This window comes from Lytechinus pictus, chromosome 3 (genome assembly GCF_037042905.1).
Source record: "Lytechinus pictus isolate F3 Inbred chromosome 3, Lp3.0, whole genome shotgun sequence".
NCBI classification, from domain to species: Eukaryota; Metazoa; Echinodermata; class Echinoidea; order Temnopleuroida; family Toxopneustidae; genus Lytechinus; species Lytechinus pictus.
Window position 1 is genome coordinate 41,359,903 of NC_087247.1, and position 18,687 is coordinate 41,378,589.

At 34.4% G+C, this 18,687-nt stretch overlaps 1 protein-coding gene across 2 annotated transcripts in view; it reads right to left on the minus strand.

Moving 5' to 3' along the window:
• The window catches only part of LOC129257220 (dynein axonemal heavy chain 6-like), a 62,860-nt gene extending 47,060 nt beyond the window's left edge, over positions 1-15,800 (minus strand). For both annotated transcript variants that reach the window (XM_054895501.2, XM_054895499.2), the window contains exons 1-19: positions 15,694-15,800; positions 12,384-12,631; positions 11,409-11,633; positions 10,652-10,899; positions 10,103-10,373; positions 9,306-9,440; positions 8,935-9,061; positions 8,079-8,220; positions 7,594-7,756; positions 6,780-7,045; positions 6,040-6,148; positions 5,429-5,549; positions 4,771-4,922; positions 4,124-4,276; positions 2,753-3,004; positions 2,273-2,401; positions 1,557-1,670; positions 1,012-1,155; positions 278-487 (exon numbers count right to left, since the gene is read on the minus strand). In XM_054895501.2, the coding sequence (XP_054751476.2) occupies positions 278-487; positions 1,012-1,155; positions 1,557-1,670; positions 2,273-2,401; positions 2,753-3,004; positions 4,124-4,276; positions 4,771-4,922; positions 5,429-5,549; positions 6,040-6,148; positions 6,780-7,045; positions 7,594-7,756; positions 8,079-8,220; positions 8,935-9,061; positions 9,306-9,440; positions 10,103-10,373; positions 10,652-10,899; positions 11,409-11,633; positions 12,384-12,602 (3,180 nt within the window). In that variant the 5' untranslated portion in view covers positions 12,603-12,631; positions 15,694-15,800. The remainder of the gene's footprint in view (positions 1-277; positions 488-1,011; positions 1,156-1,556; positions 1,671-2,272; positions 2,402-2,752; positions 3,005-4,123; positions 4,277-4,770; positions 4,923-5,428; positions 5,550-6,039; positions 6,149-6,779; positions 7,046-7,593; positions 7,757-8,078; positions 8,221-8,934; positions 9,062-9,305; positions 9,441-10,102; positions 10,374-10,651; positions 10,900-11,408; positions 11,634-12,383; positions 12,632-15,693) is intronic.
• Positions 15,801-18,687: the final 2,887 nt, after the last annotated feature.

An 18,687-nucleotide genomic window follows, 5' to 3' on the forward strand; every position in this document is an offset into this window, starting at 1 on the left:
CTTAAGGATCTACTTTTGTTTGTGATTTTTTTTAATTTGGACATATTTTTGTTTCCCCACACTACATGCAAACAGATAAAACCTTTTGTTGATTTGAAATGAACATTTATTCACTTTGAAAGACAAATGTATTATACAACATGCTCTTCTTAGGTAACTTTGTTGACATCAGCATGATCCTTCAACATTTCAGGATATCATACAAGGAAAAAGATTGAAAAAAAAAAAAAATTCTATGTCACTTGATGAGAGACAAATATAATATCAATAATCTGACCTTCTTGAGTAGAGATTCAAGAGCAGCTTCGCTAGAGGCTTGACCAGAGACTTCCTCAATCTCTTCAGTGAAGTTAAAAGCATTCAACTTGGTCAAGAGGCCAAGGGTCAAAGGTTCCTCAGTAGTAAACTTATGATTCAAGATGGTTTCCACTTTCTCCCAATGACGCTTTCCAAGAGATGGGTTCCTCAAGTTGACAATGACTGGAAGCTAAAAATAGAGAAAAAACACCATAATAAAATACACTATAGTTAAGGGGTTAGAAGATTCAAATTTACATGTTTCTCAATGTTTGCAATCAAATATTGGTTTGGTATTCTGAAGTCAGGTTTAACTTAGACCACGATCTAACTCTGTGCTAAAATTATGGGGAGCCAAAAATTCTGTTTGTATGGTATATTTCTGATGTTTACTATTTTGTTTCCTTTTGCTTTCATAATGAAGAAAAATACTTCTAGACAAATATTCCTAGACAATTATGAACAATTTCAGTGTCATAAGAGATAATAAATTGGATGTGTACTACTAGGGATTTGTGCCCCAATTGGCTCTCCTTAGTTAAACCACAACTTTAAACTAGAGTTTAATTTAAACCGGAGTTCAGAATACAGGCCCAAGGGTTTCTGAAAACGTGTATGGAGAAAAATCAAGTAATACCATTGATCTTCTGAGGTAAGAATGCCAAAAGATATATTGCAAACTCAGCTGGAAAGGAAAAAAACAAACAAACAAACCTTTTCCCTCATGATCTCCACCTTCTCCTTGAGTTTAGGTACGACATGGTTAGGAGGCAAACCCTTCTCCAGCTGATGAACTGACTTGCCATACTTGGCTACGTTAGTTGAGAGATCTTCTGGGTCAAGCTCATTGAACTCAGCCTATCAAACAAAGAAAAAAAAAAAGAATCAAGTCATACAATTCTAAATTATTCATTACAATTAGAAACAATACATCAAATATCAAATTATTTTTGATTATTTTTCTTGATCTTTTTTTAAATGTTAAACAATAGAGACTGTACCAATAAGAACATACAAATTTAGAGGATTTTAAATTCTCTATGCTGATGTATTATATAAAACTTTTTAAGTGCTGAAACAAATGTTATTGGGCCAAATCACAAAATATGGTGACTTTGTCCTAAATGTGTTATAAAATACAAGTAAAGGTATTTTTTACATAAATTGAAAATTACATGTTAGTATGGCTAATACTGCATTAAACAGCTCTGAAGTGTCACAAGTAGCAGTATTTGTCATGATAATATCATATTTCTCACCTCCGTCCACTGAGTAGTCATCACATCCCATTCATCCAAAGAGTCCCATAGCAGCTGCTTGAGTTTTAACTCAGCATGGGTTTCTTCTAGCTCCTCATATTTGGTCACCTCAACCTGAAGTAAGAGTTGAAAAATATCATGTTTCAAATATTGAAGTAAATTTAGTGGCGAATAACACAAGTGCATAGCTCAAAGTTGATGTACAATGTAAGATAATGGTTGGCAGATTTATTTTACATTTACGTACCTGACTTTTTTGGGGAAAAATCTTTGCCAAACTCTTGTTCAAATAATATGGACATACCATTTCCATCATTTTTTAGAAACAACATAAAATAAGGTAAAAATACAGCAAATTCATCTGGTCTGTTTGTAAAGCGATATGTGGTCTAGAATCTTAATTTTTGGGTATAATATATTTTTTAATAGAATATCACCCTCATGAATATCTTTTACATGTGTGTGAAATAGGGACACCCATAATACATGCTCATCAGAGACTCATTTATCATCATCATCATCATCATCATCCACTTTACCACCATCATCACATTTAAAAAATAAGTGCTACATTCATTAAGGTAATTTACTTTTCCCTATAAATTTCAGTTTTTCTCAACACCAAATGAAAGTGAAAATAATACAAAATACTGTAGGGAGCTTTGCCTCTACAATACATATACATGAAATTCTAAGTTTCCAATTTATATGTTCACCTTGAAGTTCTTCTGGTATGACTTAAAAGTGAAAGCCTGTTTCTGTAGATCATTCAGGGTTGTTCCCAATTTCTGAAGGAGGTTCTTTACTTTGCCTTTGTCAGCATTCACATCCAATATGATTGGGTTCTGCAATGCAAAATACAAATTGTTAATCTTAGAGACGATAATTACAAAGTTTAAATAAAACTTTCAAATTTCCATCCTCATGTTGACATCAAGATTTTATTCAAAATAAAATTCTTATCAACACCAAAATCTCATTAGATAGCTTCAGTTAACATAACAATGAGTTCTGAAGTTTTTAAAGTATACTTTAATTTTAGAAGTTGACATGAAGATTGAGTTTTTGTCATTATTTAATGTGATTGATGGTAACACAGTTTGCACTGTCTGTGGTTTTGCATCATTTCACACTTGCTTTTAGGAATAAGTACTGAAAATATCATCGCTACTGATACAGTCTAATTATGCACTGACCTGTGACTCCTGTTTGACTGATTTAACCTCTTTGTTAAGGTGGGAGATATCCTTGTCCATGTGATTACAGAACTTGTCAATGTTGGCATCCCTCTCTCCTACAGATTTATCAATGGCATTCCTGACAGCCGTGACTGAGGGTGTCAAGGTCTGATAAACAGCAAAATCCTCTGGAGGGGTGGGTACTGTGTACTTGTCAATCAAGTCATACATCTCCTTGACAATATTGGACTCTGCCTCCAATGCATCAATCTGTGCATAAAGTCAATTTTGAGTCAAAGTAGTGAAACAAAACATACTTTGATGGCAATCAGAAATATGTATAGAGAAAGGTACTTTTTCTATTCAATTTGTCAAAGGATATATACAACATTACACATTTGTAGAAACAAAATTCACTTGCTATGAGATTCTGTGGAATGCAAGACTGTATGTCATCTTATTCTACATAACAAAAGTTTAAAACAATTACTTATTATTGTACAAGCAGATTCCAGAATATGGCTAGCCAAAGGCTGGAAAAGCACTTGCTAATTTTTATGCATTTGTCCCAATGTGTTTACCTGATACTTGAGTGAAAAACAACTTCAAATCTCATTTCTCATTAGGCCTGGGAGTAAACATCGATTGATCGAATGGTTCGAATGGCTTGCCGCCGATCGCCAATCGATTAGCAAAGTTTTTACTAATCGAATGTTCGGCAGATCCCGATTAGACATTTGGAATAACTCGAATACTTGCCAGTAGTAAAAAAATGACAAGATAACAATGATTTCAAAATACCTGATACAGGTTTGAAAATAATGTTACCGAGGCAATTTGTCAAAAAATGAACAATGACTGTATCGCATTCACAGTTAAACACCAATTTCAAAGAGCTCCAAGAAATTGAACCCCACTCGGCCTTGCCCTCCATACACAGTGTACCTGTGCGTCTTATTATAACAGAAAAACTGATTGCTGGTCTGATCTGTGATTGGCTTGCGCTCCAGTAGTAGGTCAACTATTGTGATTTTAGAAGACGAGAGTTCCAACGAACAATCGAATCATTCGATTGTTCTTTCAGGAAATAATCGAATGGTAAAAATGACATTCGTTCCAGGCCTATTTCTCATTCTTCTTAAAATCTCGTCCTGAAATTTTAGCACCCCTAATAGGGTGGATATGTTTTGCGCATTATAAAATGTCTTATTATTACTATGACTCAAATTAATTATGAGTTTAGTATGGTCGCTTGATTTCAGCAAATAATACATCAGTTTAAAGCTTAGGATCTGCATTAAAACAATCTAAAAATGAATTTTATCTGACATCTTGAGGGTTTTGAGCTGGGTGATCACAATTGTAAAACATGAAATTGGTAGGACGTACCCTGAGCTGAATCTCATCCAAGAAGGTGAGACTCTCTACAAACTCTAATGTGGTGGTTGGAATGACTTCAAGTTTGTACTGAGCATCCTGACATTCAGCTATCAACAAATCCATCTGTTTCTTACTCTGCTTAGGTAACATGTCATTGATTACCTGCAAAATAAACAAGGATACATGGATATTAACCAAAGGAAAATTAAATATTATGTATTTGTCATTATGTACCACTACATCGTAAAATAACTAAATTTAGTTGAAAGCCACACAACTACATTCAGGAAAGCCACGCCAATTGACATAAGGAGGTAAAGTTAAATTCATTGAGAATGGCATCTTTGGTAAACAAAATAATGTTTATTGGAAGAAATAATTTTTTTTTTTTAAACAAAGTTAGAAAAAGAAATTTGTACTTCCATCTGAATAGTTAAATCCCTAAACATTATCATGCAGAGTATTGAAGACCTCAGGAATTTCATGGTAATTAGAGCGACTTTGGGGGATATACATTCATACATTAGCGATAACTGACAGTGTTTTCTTTGATCTTGTTGTAATAGTAGCAGTTCAACTGCTCATATATCCATATATCCATCCATCCATTCACATACATATGGACTTGAAGCAATATTAGCACAGTTTAGACTTACATTGAGACACCTAAGAGGAGATGGGATGAGTTTATTCTTCATCTGTATACAATCTACCAGCAGCATACCAATACTGCGTCTTTCCTTGATGGCTTCAGCCTTATTATGTTGGGTGTGATAGCGCTCTAAGGCTTCAGCAAAGAATTGTACATCTGAACAATAGGAAAACAAAATTACCAATGGTAAAATAATATCACAATACACTATTTATTATCATTTCAATGTTATAAACAAAAACAAAAAAAACTTTTTTAAGGCAATGGTAACAATGGTCCTCAGTTGGTTTGTTATTACCTCCAATAACTTTTTTTTCTCTGTTACTGTTTGTACTTGAATAATCAAAATGCTTGAAATATGTGACAGGACAGCATTCTCTTTAAAGTTAACATTAACCTTCAGCTATATACATCTGTTCGAAGAATAAAAAAAAAAAAATGAGTATTATCTCTATAACGGTTTCTTAGTAGATCATTACAATTTGTATGATTCTTTTTTTGTTGTTATATACAACTCTCAATAGGAATAGCGATTATTATTATTAAGAAAGGTCACAGAGATAATAAGATGGTAAAGAAAAAATAAAAAAGAAGGTAATTTGACATTATTTATACTATTGTATTTTAAAAAACAGGAATAGAACAAAAATATCACAACGAACCAGGTTCCTGAGCACTAAGACTCTCCAGATCAGTGCTCTCATTTTCCCTGTAGAACTCTCTGAAAGTCTCAAAGGTATCAGCATACTGGTTAGCAGCATCAAACGCCTTGTTAACGGCATCCTAAAGCAAAACAATAATTGTTTAAATACAGATAAACTTGTACAAAGTTCGACTCATTTAAGAAATATTCCTAAACTTTATTCCTGTAAATACTTTGAATTTTACTTTATTAAGCAGAAATCAAGGGTAAATTTATAGGGAGGAGCTTGCCAAATAATGTGCATTCTAAGTGTCATACCAAAATCATGAATGTGTACAAAACATATACTTGCCTATAAAAAGTAAGATGTGTCTTAAAAATGCTAAAATTCTTAGTGAAATTCATGAAATTAAAGTATGCTATCAAAGTAAGATATTAGTAAAATATAATTTATCTCCAAGTATTGAATAAAATCAGACCCAGCTCTTTTAATATAATTTTTTGTTAACCTGTTGGATACTGAATGATTTTGCTATAACACATGTTTTCCATAGACTCCAGCCCGCATATATTTGCGGGCTCAGCCTTCAACGGGTTAATAAGTTGAGAAAAGTAAGAGTTGAAACTAACCCTTATACTCTGGATGACACCCTGTAGGTGTTTATCATCTTCAAACATGGTGTCCAGACCAGGTCCATCACCCGCTGTCTTCTCCTCTAGTTTACCATTGATGATTGGTCTAGGAATACAATGAGATATATAATAAGTTGTGAAAGCTATAATGAAAGTACACGGATGGATTTGGACTCCAAGCAATCTACACAAATGCCTCCATCATCACATTTGAGTTGTATTTTTATAATTATGTGGTAAAATACAGATGACAGGGCAGACAGTCATTTCTTTTTAAAATACCCTCAACAGTATTTGGATTTAATGGGCAAAGCTAATGATACACATTTTTAATGACATTGGTGCAAATAAAGCTATTTATTAATCAAGATTTTTATGAATTTTGTAGGATAATCAAAGATATCAATATACAAAAGAATTTTACCACTGCTATCAATACATCATTTAGCAGTCGTGTAAAATATTGAAGTGTGGAGGGGGCACATAACTCCACTCTTTGCTAAAAATGATACATGATAAGTACTTCCTTTTCTGAAGCAAAACCCCTTTTTTGATGAAATTGCTTCCTTTTAAGGGGGTAAGAAACTTTTGGGGAAAACATTTTTCTTTTTTGCTTGTGCAAAAAAGTGACAAAAATCTGCCTCCTCTTCACCCAATCTTCTTATGAATCATCAATCTAAATAAAACTGTCTAGCGTGAAAAAAAAAGAGATATGATCTTAATGAATTGTGTTTTACCTTGTGAAAGCATCGAAGTACGTATCAGGTACAAGGTTGTCCACTCCTAGCACACATTCCTGGAAGCGTTTGATGGTCTCTGCAATACCGTCTTGGTAATCATCCACGTTGGGGCTGAAGAGGATGTTGAGTGGTTCTAGAACAAACTCAGTAAGATACAAGGGAGCAAGTACTGTCTGCTCCGTTGCTCCTATACCGTCATCAGCAATGGCTGTAGGACCTCCAACCACTGAAGATGCATTGTTGGACCCAGCAATGGTTGTAGCCTAGATGGATACAAAGAATTCAAGAATGACTTCATTGCCTAAAAGTATCCTGATAATCACATAATTAATCTAATGGAAAATGTCCATTAGCACTAAGTCTTGATATATCAAAAAAGCCAGTGGAGGGAGGGAGTTGGGTTGAGGATATATGATGTATTGCTCTGGCAAAATGTAAGAAAGAAGCAAGGGCTACTACTGTAAATATTAGGTAAATCTGGTGAATCACATCCATGGTACCCCAAGACAAACTCTGGGATATAACAATAAGAATTACTTATTATTCCAAATTGATCACACACACACAAAAATAATCCTGTACAATTATTCATAAAAAGCCTCTGTTTTAAAACTGCTTTAATCTCTCATTAAGCATTCAAACCACTTTTTTTTTCATTTTTTTAAAGATATATACAAAGATGCTCATCCTTTTATTTAAATGAAAAACTACAATGAAAATCACTAATCATTTTTCTATTCATTAGCTTCCATAGAATTTCATGCTATCAACTTTCAGAAACATTTAAAATCCAAAGAGCAAAATGCCATACCTTGTCATCCTCCTCCTCTTCTTCATCTAGCCTTCCTTGAATCTGAGCCAGAGTAGGTGTATTCTGAAGCTGTTCTCTCAGATAGTTCAAAAGAGTGGTGACTGAATTGACTGCTAGGACATGCATGGTGTTTACAATCAGGTAGTCAGCAAGACGGATGAAACTGTTCAGAGCAAGCATAATAGGATACAGATATAAAACTACGACTACAAAAAAACAGGACCTGAAGTATCCCCTTCGCGTATTCTTTTGTTTTTTGACAAATACAAATATAGTACATAGGATCCTCATATACAATGATATCTCTGTGAGGAGACAAGAAATGTATATGTTATAATAATTTCTTTACAAGCACCAATGAGTGATTTTATGTACTTTGTTGAGGATTGGTATTGGAAGTGAAAATCAGGCTGCTAAACTGAGCTCCAGATCTCTTAATCCACCAATAACCTGAACAGACTAAAAAAATGAATTAAAAACCTTACCACGTCAGCCTCCTGCAATGACTGCGTTTGTTTGCCTGTTCAGTGTAGGTCATCTTATCAGGGGCATCCTGGTAAAGATCCATATCAAAGTTACTCTGCATCATGTAACTAGAATCAGCTGTACCTGGTGGCATCCCTTCCTCTGAAAAAAAGTCAGGAAAACAGAATACAAGAATCAACCTACACAATAGCCAGTCAGCAATTGATTTGACTACTTGAATATATATGGCGTGCTATTCAATAACTATACAGAAACCTTTAAAATAATACAATTAACTAAGTTGTACATTTTAAACTTTAAGACATGCTAAAATTGCATCACAATCCTGGGCCACCATATACAACAATTTACCATGAATTTTTGTGACATCCTTTTTTTAAATGTTTGAAATGTTTAGTTGCCACTGATGCCAGACACTTACATCGATATTTAAACATTATGCATGGGAATCTTGTAATGATGACAACAAAGCCCAGTACTATCCCATTCAGTTACATATGAAACTGTTAAAAACAAAATATTTTGGTACCGGATATCCCCCCAAATAAAATGATGGTGTATAGGCAAAAGATGAAAAGAAATTCCCTCTAAGATATTACTTGACATGAAAGATTATGCCTCCACAAATGAAAAGAAATTTCCTCTAAGATATTACTTGACATGAAAGATTATACCTCCACAAATCTTAATTTCAATTGTCAACCAAATAGATTAACAGGAAATCAGAAATGTGTTGCCAACTGGAAGCATATATGTGGGTTCACTTTTCATAAGTGAATTTGTAAAATGGTTCCAATATCAGATAACCTTATGAGGCTCTCATTGGCAATGGGTTACACATTTCATCACACAAACCTCCATTGGCATCATTATCAAGAAAGTAGTCATCAGGTGTAAAGCCAGCCTCTAGGAGTGCTGTCCTACATGCACTCCTTACAACCTCCTTAACAAGCTCACGGAACTCAGCAAGACGGCCTGACACCTATGCAGAGAGAAGTTCAAATCAAGAAGGTAGGATAAAGTAGATTATTCATTCAGTTTGACATAATCACTAATATCCATATACAAGTACTAAGAATCTTATATGGAAAGTAGAAGTTAGTATCTATTTATATTTGTTTATTTATGAATATTGAATGACAGTCAAGCTCAAAAATGAATAATGATGGGCACAAGTATGAGTATTGAAAATCAATTCCTACAACATAATATGAAAGAAATCTTACCTCATTGAGTTGAGTGAACTGTGCCATGGTGAATTCATTTAGAGTATAGGTGTGTCCCTTCTCAACTTTACAGAGACCCATGTCACTAATCCTATAACACATCTCTCTGACATTCAGCAATGCTGGTCGTAATGACTGAAAGCAAAGGAATTTCAGGTAAAATACACAAGAACATCGGAATAGATACTCATCTTAAACTGGCAAAATGTCCTTTATAGAATTTAACTTACAAACGATTGGAATATACCAATATAAAATACTGAATACTCATCTTCTTGAATTTCAGAAATAAGAAACACAATTAAAAAAAAATCAATATTTCTTATTAGAAAAGAACAGTTTGACACCTTCAGAGGTATGAATGAGCAACCGTTTTTCTGTCTACCAGTAACAAATGTAGCCTTGCAAAGATAGATGGAGCACTTCATCTATGTGACTTCAAGATGAGTATTTGTACAGTCATCTTGCATTATCAGCACAAGAAGAATACAGAAAAGATACAGAAATGAACCCAATCGGGTCTCATGGATTTTAGTTAAAATTGAATACAAGTAACAATAATAGTACAGTGAGTTCGGAAGACTCTACATCTTCCCTGTATTTTCGTCATCCTAAATGAGGTGAATTAACTTGAATAATTGCACAAGTACTAATGCACACACCAGAGATATACATTTTTATATTTTACCCATCAATTATTGGCAATAATGAGATGAGAATGTTGATGGTTTCAATCAAATTTGGTACACTAGGTAGCTGGAATCCTAGATTCATTCTTCAATCCACCAAGAACTTACTGCATTCACAATGAAGAGATTTTCCTGCAGCTGTTTCTTACAGGATGTCAATCGCCTTGATCTAACATTCTTCCTCCAGGTCGAGAAAGCCTTCCATTTACGGAAGAGGTGGAAGAGAGGAATCTTGATAAGCTTGGTGTAATAATGGTACTCCTGTTCCCAACGGTCAAGTTCTGTGAACTCAGCATCGCTACCATTACGGACCCTTGTCACTCCCTTCAGACTGATGGTACAGTAATCTGGTGCATGGATGTTGTTATGTGAGACAATTCTGAATGATGAAAAAATAGAAATAGAAATATCAAGAATGAGGATTCATGAGTTCAATACTATCATTGTGGTGATTAAGTTGGTAATAATCAATGTAGCGACAACCTATCCAATTCCACTGCAAATATTTGTTGTTTCATTAGTGGGCTAGTTACATCTGTACGTTTAACGATTCATATTTTACAAGTATGTTTGTTCACCTTTACAAATATAACATAACTGGGTTCACCAAAGATCCATGATACAAATGTTTGGCAAAATGATACTAAGCTATCTTACTTGAGATTGTACGGATGATATTTGATTGATGACTTGGGTACAGCTGGGCTCATGTACAGGAAACCAATCCTTGGTTTGTCTCGAATTAGCTTGATGATTGCTTCAATATCAGACCACCCTTCCAGATGATCAACACCCTGGGCCATGGGCAGGGACATGGATATACCCCTTGGGATCGTGCTAGAAGTGGGCTCCTTGCGCTCTTTGGGTGGGGTTGGAGAACGCAGAGGGTGTCCCGCCAATGAATCCTAAGAGGGAATTTGAGAAAATATAAGGAAACTGGGATGAGTTGATCACCATAAGAGTGTTGGAAAGGTGTTAAAGCAACTCTTTATTTGATGTTTCCAATCAAAGTAATCTGCATCACATCCACTACTTACAACAATTCATAATGTTGGTTTTTTTTCTCAATTTTTAGTAGTTGATATTTCTAATTTCAGTTATATTCTTAGAAAATCTTCTTGATACAAAATAGTAGCCATACTCCTAGAAAGACAGATGTAATATCTAAATTTTTCAAAGGCCCATGATCAATTCATTAAAAACAAGCTAGATATCAAGTATGGATATTAATCTGTGCTATTGTAAACTAATTATACAGCACAAAATAATTTTTAACAGCAATCTACATACACTACATTGTACCACAAGGTTAAATCCTTTCAAGGTGAATGAATATTAAACCAAAGTCTGCATTTGCTTTGTTTTAGTAGTTATCTAAGGATCTGGTTTTTTTTTCTTAAAGCCAAATTCCTACCTGTTTCTGCCTGAGATCATCTGGTAGATCTGGCAATGGTGAGGATGATGGTGGTCTCTCTAATGGCTCCACTGAGGTAGCCCTTTTTGTTTTCTTACTGTCTGGTTCTCCAGTGCTCTGAACAGGAGCAGGTACTGACTGCCCTCGGCTTGCGCCAAGAGCCTCTGCAGCTTTACGTCTTATGTATTCTGGTTGGTTTTCAGCTTGGAATTTGGCAAGTCCAGGCTGAAATGGAGTGGTGTATAATGCAGTTGCTCTTAATTTTTTTCATAAACATAATGGAATATTTTTAGTAGTACTGTACAGTGAAATATTAATCAGCTATACTTTACACAAGATAACTAAAATATGACACAGTTGAACCTAAGCATATTACAGGTACATTCATGCTATGTGATCTACAAAACACACATATCATGGTTTCAATAAAGGAATCATCATTGCTCCATAATTTAAGGTAGGTTGAATATCTTTTATCGCCGTGATTGGTAACATGAACCTACATGTAATACCTCAGAAAGAATTAAATTACTTTGATGTGGTTTAACAACTAAATACTATGGAATTGTAATCAACAATAGCTGATGTAGCAGTACAGTGTATATGAAGCTATATGACAACATAATCTAATAATCTGAATATATTCTGACATTGAGTAAGAAGATAAATACTAACTGAAAAAAAAATACACAATATACATCGTTATCATAATTATTATTGATGATATTATGCTAAGCTTTGTACAGTGCTGTGATTTGTAACCTCTGAATAATGAACACTTGATAAATGTTGATATTGTCTCATAGTGTCTACAGGCCTACTATCATTATCATTACTAAGCATAATCATATCATCTTAAAAACTAAAAACTACTAAAAAGCTGAGTTCCAACCATTTTTAAATACATCTACTGTCCTAAATTTGATTGAAAAACTAGACCAATTACATTTTATAGTGAAAGAATGTGAAGCTTACCAAAGGTTCCAATCTAGCAGCTGTAGGTTTAGCTTTTGTTTTGCGTTGTGCTGGAGTTACTCTTGCAAATTTAAGAGCTTTCTTGTTGATGGCTGCTTCTTGGGGGGCATAAGAGTAGAGACGGCCTTTTAGCTTATCCTGATCAACACCTGGAAGGTTAAAGCTTCTGGTAGGAGAGCCATTCATCTGGCCATTAAGGCCATTTACCGACTGAGACATGACTGCCTCTTTTTCCTCTATTTTATGTCCTGTGGTTGAAAGAGAATATTAAATAACATTCAGGCCTACACTGTAAGTCAAATACATAATTCACCTCAAAAGTAATACTTGTGATGTGACCACTTATGCTTTTCTGCAATATTCATTTTATTTCTGTATTTCATCAGTTTGTTCAAAGATACTACAAGGGGAAGATCGGACACTTAGGCGATTTTTTGAAACGCTCGATTAATGCTCATGGGGAAGGGCGCCCACTAGCATTGAGTAAGTAAACCATTGCACATCGGCACACTGCTGTGTATAAAACATATGGGGAAAATGAGAGAAGGGATTTGGGAGAGGGCACAAAGGCAACACATGTGGATAATTTCACCTTTTATTACCCAGAAACCTCCAAAATATATTCATTTCTAATTTAAGATAAAAAAATTTGAAGGAAAAAATCTTTAAAAAATTGTCTATTCATTTGCCCCTTCACCATTTCTCTCATATCTTGTACACAACCATATAGCGATACGCAGAGGTCAAGAAGTTGTTACTTACATGTACTCAACGCAGTAGGGCGCTCTTCCCAAGATTTTCATTGTGCGCTCTATGTACTGTCTGGTCTTCCCCTTGTAGTTTCTTTGGTTTGTTGAATAAATGTTGCATATTTTTATTACAATGTTCAATTTTAAAATACATCTCAATATTTCATAAATAGTTCACAAATATTCCAGTATTAAGCTCAATACTATATCCTACTAACTAAAGAAACTTTTGCAATCAAGAAAAAACATTCATTACGAAATACTGCTATTAAAGCTCCAAAAGAACTACAAAAATTTATATCTCATATATCCACTTGATCGCTTACAATGTTAAGTCCTCATGATTTCAAAATGTTATGATGTATATACTTTTGTTTTTTGCATTTTTCCTAAATTTTATGCTTAATATAATAACCAATTTACATAATTTCCCCCCTACTGCTCCTACTTCTTATTGTCATCACTTTTTTTAAAAGTTTTCAACTTCAACACTGTATTTTCCACTTTAAAACAACATCAAACTTCGACCTAGACCTTCCGATCTCTTAAGTTATGCTTTTGGGAGCTTGTACATGTAGTTCTTCCTCCATAAATTAATCTTGCAAATTCTTTCCAAGTGTAATTCTCCTCTTTTATACAATACAACACTGCTTTATTCACTGAATACTGTCCAGTGTACACTGTACACCAAATCATCAATCAAGATCAGTCACTGAACATATTTTTATTGTTCCTACAATTATTTTTTTGATTTGTGAATAAACTTTATCAAATATTAGTGTAACGTAATTTGATGCTTTCTTATTGAAAATTTAAGTTCAATTACAATTACATATTTTGGGGTTTTACTTACATGTAATTGATTTTCTTCCCTTACACACTATATAACCAGTTTTATTTTACAAGCTCAATTATCTGATGATGGTCTAAGTTGAAGACCACAAATTCAACACGACCCTTCAGGGAATTTTATTTTGTTTGTTATACATCAATTTATTCAGACAGGTACATATATGGCAGTGTGTCTGAACTTCAAGCATGTCCATACTTCACTCAATCAACATCTCTAAAATCTCACAACAACATAAAAGCGACCAGAATATTACCCTGTAAAATGTATTAATCAGTTACTAATAAGTTAAGTTTTTATGAAAATAATGATATATCAGCAATTTGTCACCTTTAGTGCTCGCTGCTAGAAAAGGCTGATCTTCTAAACAAGCCTCAGCCCTCAGGAAATTTTCAACGATGGATTTTAAATCTACGATCTTGGTGTCAACTTGGTATGATGGTGGTCCCCAAGTCTGCGCATCTAACGATTTGAGTTTTAGATTTAACATGAATATCTTTTTATTGTACAAAATCTTTCTGTTAATAATGTTCCTTATATTATCATGAGCAAGTGTACCAAATATCTCATAAAAAATTGAAAGAGATTTTCTTGGAAAAAACCTAGGGCAGTCATTTTCAGATTGAAAAAAAAATGGTACCCCATGCCTGCGCACCCATTCACTTTGCACACGATTTGGATATTTTGATGAGAAAGGCTGCATTTTGAGGCCGTTACATGAAATGCCCAAAATTCATTATTTTTCCACCATTTTGAGTTGGATTTTTTAACAAATATCTGTCTATATGTTGCATGTGTAAAGTTTGTGTTCGTTGGGTATCTTCTTTTACTAGAATTGCGCAGATACGCGTGTGCGCAGACTTGGGGGAACTTGCCATACTGTAGCTCTATCATTTCAAATGCTTTTGTATAATTTTGAATACTGTAGTTTGTGAGTGAATTTATTTTTAGCCAAAAGCCCAAACTTAAGATTGATTTTTTAAATGTGCTCAAAGTTCAAACTGTCAAAGAAAGTAAGAGTTTTACTAAGTAAGACACCCTGGTCCCTGCTGCATCCATGCCATCATGCCATGCCATCACTCGGCATCAGGCATCACACTTGAAAAAGGGACATTTGTCATAGTTAGAATCACACACCTTTTATTAGCATTTTCTGTGTCTGCCTGAGTGACTGTCCGTGTGCATTGTGCGACTGTGAAAAAAGGTTGCCTTGCCTTGGTTGGCTTTGCAAATGCAACTTGCAAGTGCAATTTTTTTATTTGCATGTTTTATTGTTGAATGTTGTTGCACTTGCACTTGCAGGAATGCAGAAGACAAGGAGGGAAATTTTAAAATAAAGAAACAAAAAACGTGTGATGTCATTATTCATCTAAACAAACATCCACATAGTATCGACCAGCACAACAATGCCTGTAATATGGCCACATTAAAACAAGATTTAAGGTACAAATATGAATTCACAATATGCCCCAAGTCCAAGAGCGCGCCTACGGAGTGTTGAAAAACCCCAGGCCGTCAGTAGCGGGGGTGTAGACGTGGACAACCGGAGGTTGCGCGATCCGCTGATCAGTGCTGATTAACATCGCGTCTTTCGCAACAGTTTTAGAGCACAACAAACAACTTCATGCACAGTCTAATTGTATCTAATCAAATAAATAAACTTTGAAGAAATCGAAAAATCGCTTTAGATACGCAAACTTCATATTCTTACCTCTGTATGCTAATTTCAATATTAACTAAATATATGTCATTCAGCCATGTTGACTTCGCTTCTTCAGACCATGGCAACAACACTACATTTGACGGAAATTCCCGAACAATAGCCGAATCCATCCGTTTCGGCTCATGATAATTCGGCTCCAGTCAACGCCCTCTGTGTTTTAAAACAGTACTTAGAAAAAGAAAGAAAAAAGAGATAATAGTAGTGTTCCTGGATAGATAAAAGTAAATAAATGAGATAAAATTCTAATTGGCTAAGGCAGATATAGCGGAGTCAGATAGCTGAAATCCAATTTTCATAGTCGTTATAATTACCGGCAACATATGCAGAGCTCACTTGCAAAGGGGGTTAGGTCCATTTTACATCAAATTTGATTTTTATGTCTCAATGTATAGATTTTTAGTAGCTCTATAAAATCGATACCAAAGAAAAGTTGAAATTCCTATTAAAAAGTGAACTAAAATGGCAAAGAAATATCACATTTTTTTTCAAAAGGGGTTAGGTCCATTTAAGTTTAGTTGCAAAAGGGGTTAGGTCCACACAGATTTTTTTTGGAAAAGAATATCTAACAAAATATGAAGACAGGTAGATTTCTTTTATACCCAATTTTATATGTTCTCATGGTAGGGTATCATGAAAATTCAGTTTCACATAAGAATATTGCAATATGAGAGAATTAAAAAAATATTTTCTTGGAATGGACCTAACCCCTTTTGCAACCAAACTCTTCTGAAGAACTCATTTGTCAAAGGGGGTTAGGTCCATTTTTCATAAATTTTATTGTTTTCTGTCTCTGACTAAACCTCTAAATTTTTAGTTACTCTGATGATACCAAAGAAAATTTGAAATTCAAATGGAACGTGAATGAAATTGGCAAAGAAAAATCAGTTTTTTTAATAAAAAGAGTTTGGATTCATTTCAGTTTACTTGCAAAAGGGGTAAGGTCCAGAATTATAATTTTTCGAAAAATATATAGGAAAAAAATGAAAATAGATAGATTACTTTTATACCCAATTTTCTGTTCACATGATAGGGTAGTACATTAGTTTCTCATAAGAATATTGCAATAAGTGAGAATAAAAAACATGGTTATTCTCGGAATGGTCCAAAGTGGACCTTATCCCTTTTACATCTAAACTCTTTATATAGACCTACTCAATTTATGGTCTAAACTTTCTTATGCTTTGAAAAAATGATATCTGCAGGAAAAATGTTATGAATAAAAAATAGACCACGTGAATTTGTCACCGCCGCAACTCAGGGCTGCGGAACATGGGGGTTGCACAGAGGCGTTAAAATCACCATCGAATTCTGACTTTGAGAATGTTCACTTTATTATGCCACCGCAAAGTCGGGGCTGCAGAACACTAGGGGGTGCACAAAGTTTGCACTTTAAAATACCATCAAATTATGATTTTGTGGATGCCCCCCGGCCCCCACCCTACTTTAAAAATCGTTCGAACTCAACTATGCAGCATTATGACGTCACAATAATACATTGCGCAAATAAAATAGAGCATGCGTAGTGGTGTTGTTGGTAGCCATGACAATATTTTAGTGAGGTTATTTAGCTATAATGTCAAAACAGAACCAAGACGCTGTGTATACCGTAAAATTTGAACACTGAAATGATATTTCGAGTTATTGAAATATGATTACAATTATTAAATTAGTTGTAATCTTTATCATCTGTCAAGTGTCCCTTCCTTCTTCTGTGTGTGGTGGTAAGTTTATGGGCCTAAAGGAAAAACGGTTCCTATTTCTTTAAAGATCCGTTTATCTTTCATGACTATATAAGAGAGGTATAATAGAGATGGCAAGCTAAGGTATAAAAATGTGTCCATACTCGTTTCAAACAGCTCAACCTATAAAAATGGTATGATATCATAAAATTATTTGATCATGATGATATTCTAAGCTAAAAATGCCCAAAACGACATGTTTATGCACCTTACCCTATCGTCCGTCTCCCCCACTGTTCTCTTGTCTGTTTCTATATACCTTAAAATGATATCACTCACATATTCATGCATCGTAGTTTTTTTTAACAGGCCTATTATTTAATGGCGGCGGAAGCCCAAAAATTTAGAGGGGGACCAGCAAAAAATTTTGACAAGCAAAAAAAAAAGGTTATCAACCAAAATTTTAGGGGGGACCAACAAATTTTTTTGTCAAGCAAAAAAAAATAAAATAAAAAAAAATGGTTATCAACTAAAATTTTAGGGGGGATCGTCCCCCACCTCAAATTTAGGGGGGGGGGACAGGCCCCCCGCTTCCGCCGCCTATGCTATAATTATCCATTAGTGCCGTAATGTTTTTCAAATTGTCGTTGATTGGTACAGTGCCATTATTTCCTCTTTACTTTATCCTTCCCTGTTCTTATCTTAACTTGATCTTTATGTTGTATAAACGCCTGATTATCTCGCAAGCATCAAGTCATAAAGTCGGAAGTATATCTTAATTTATCACAATCTCTTCCAAAGTTCTTTAATTTTGGGGGTTGATCTATCCTCTTTTATGATTGTTCTTGGATATAGATATTGCTGGTAGCACCTCTTCTTTGCCCTAATTGTGGAGTGTCTTTTAATTATTATTATTCAAATCATGTAATTACCAAATCATATCTCTCACAAAATGATAAATGGATGAATTAGTAAATATGTAGATAAAATAAATATATAAAAAAGTAAGAAAAATAAGGCTGATGATTTTTGAAATGTTGTAATGCCTGGCTAGGCCAGACATTCGACGTTGAATCCCCCCCCCAAAAAAAAAAAAATTTAAAAATTCCGTTTGTATAGATTTTCATCAATTTATTTATTAGCTTTTTAATTTGTTGTCGTTTATCAGAAGTTGGAGAAAATCACATACAATTGGCAGGAATAATGCGGCGATCTGGAAATGGGTGGTTGAGGAAGCGATATCGACGAGCAGCTTGTAACCCTGATCTGGTTGAACCTCTGGTAATCTTTCCTCACCAACATG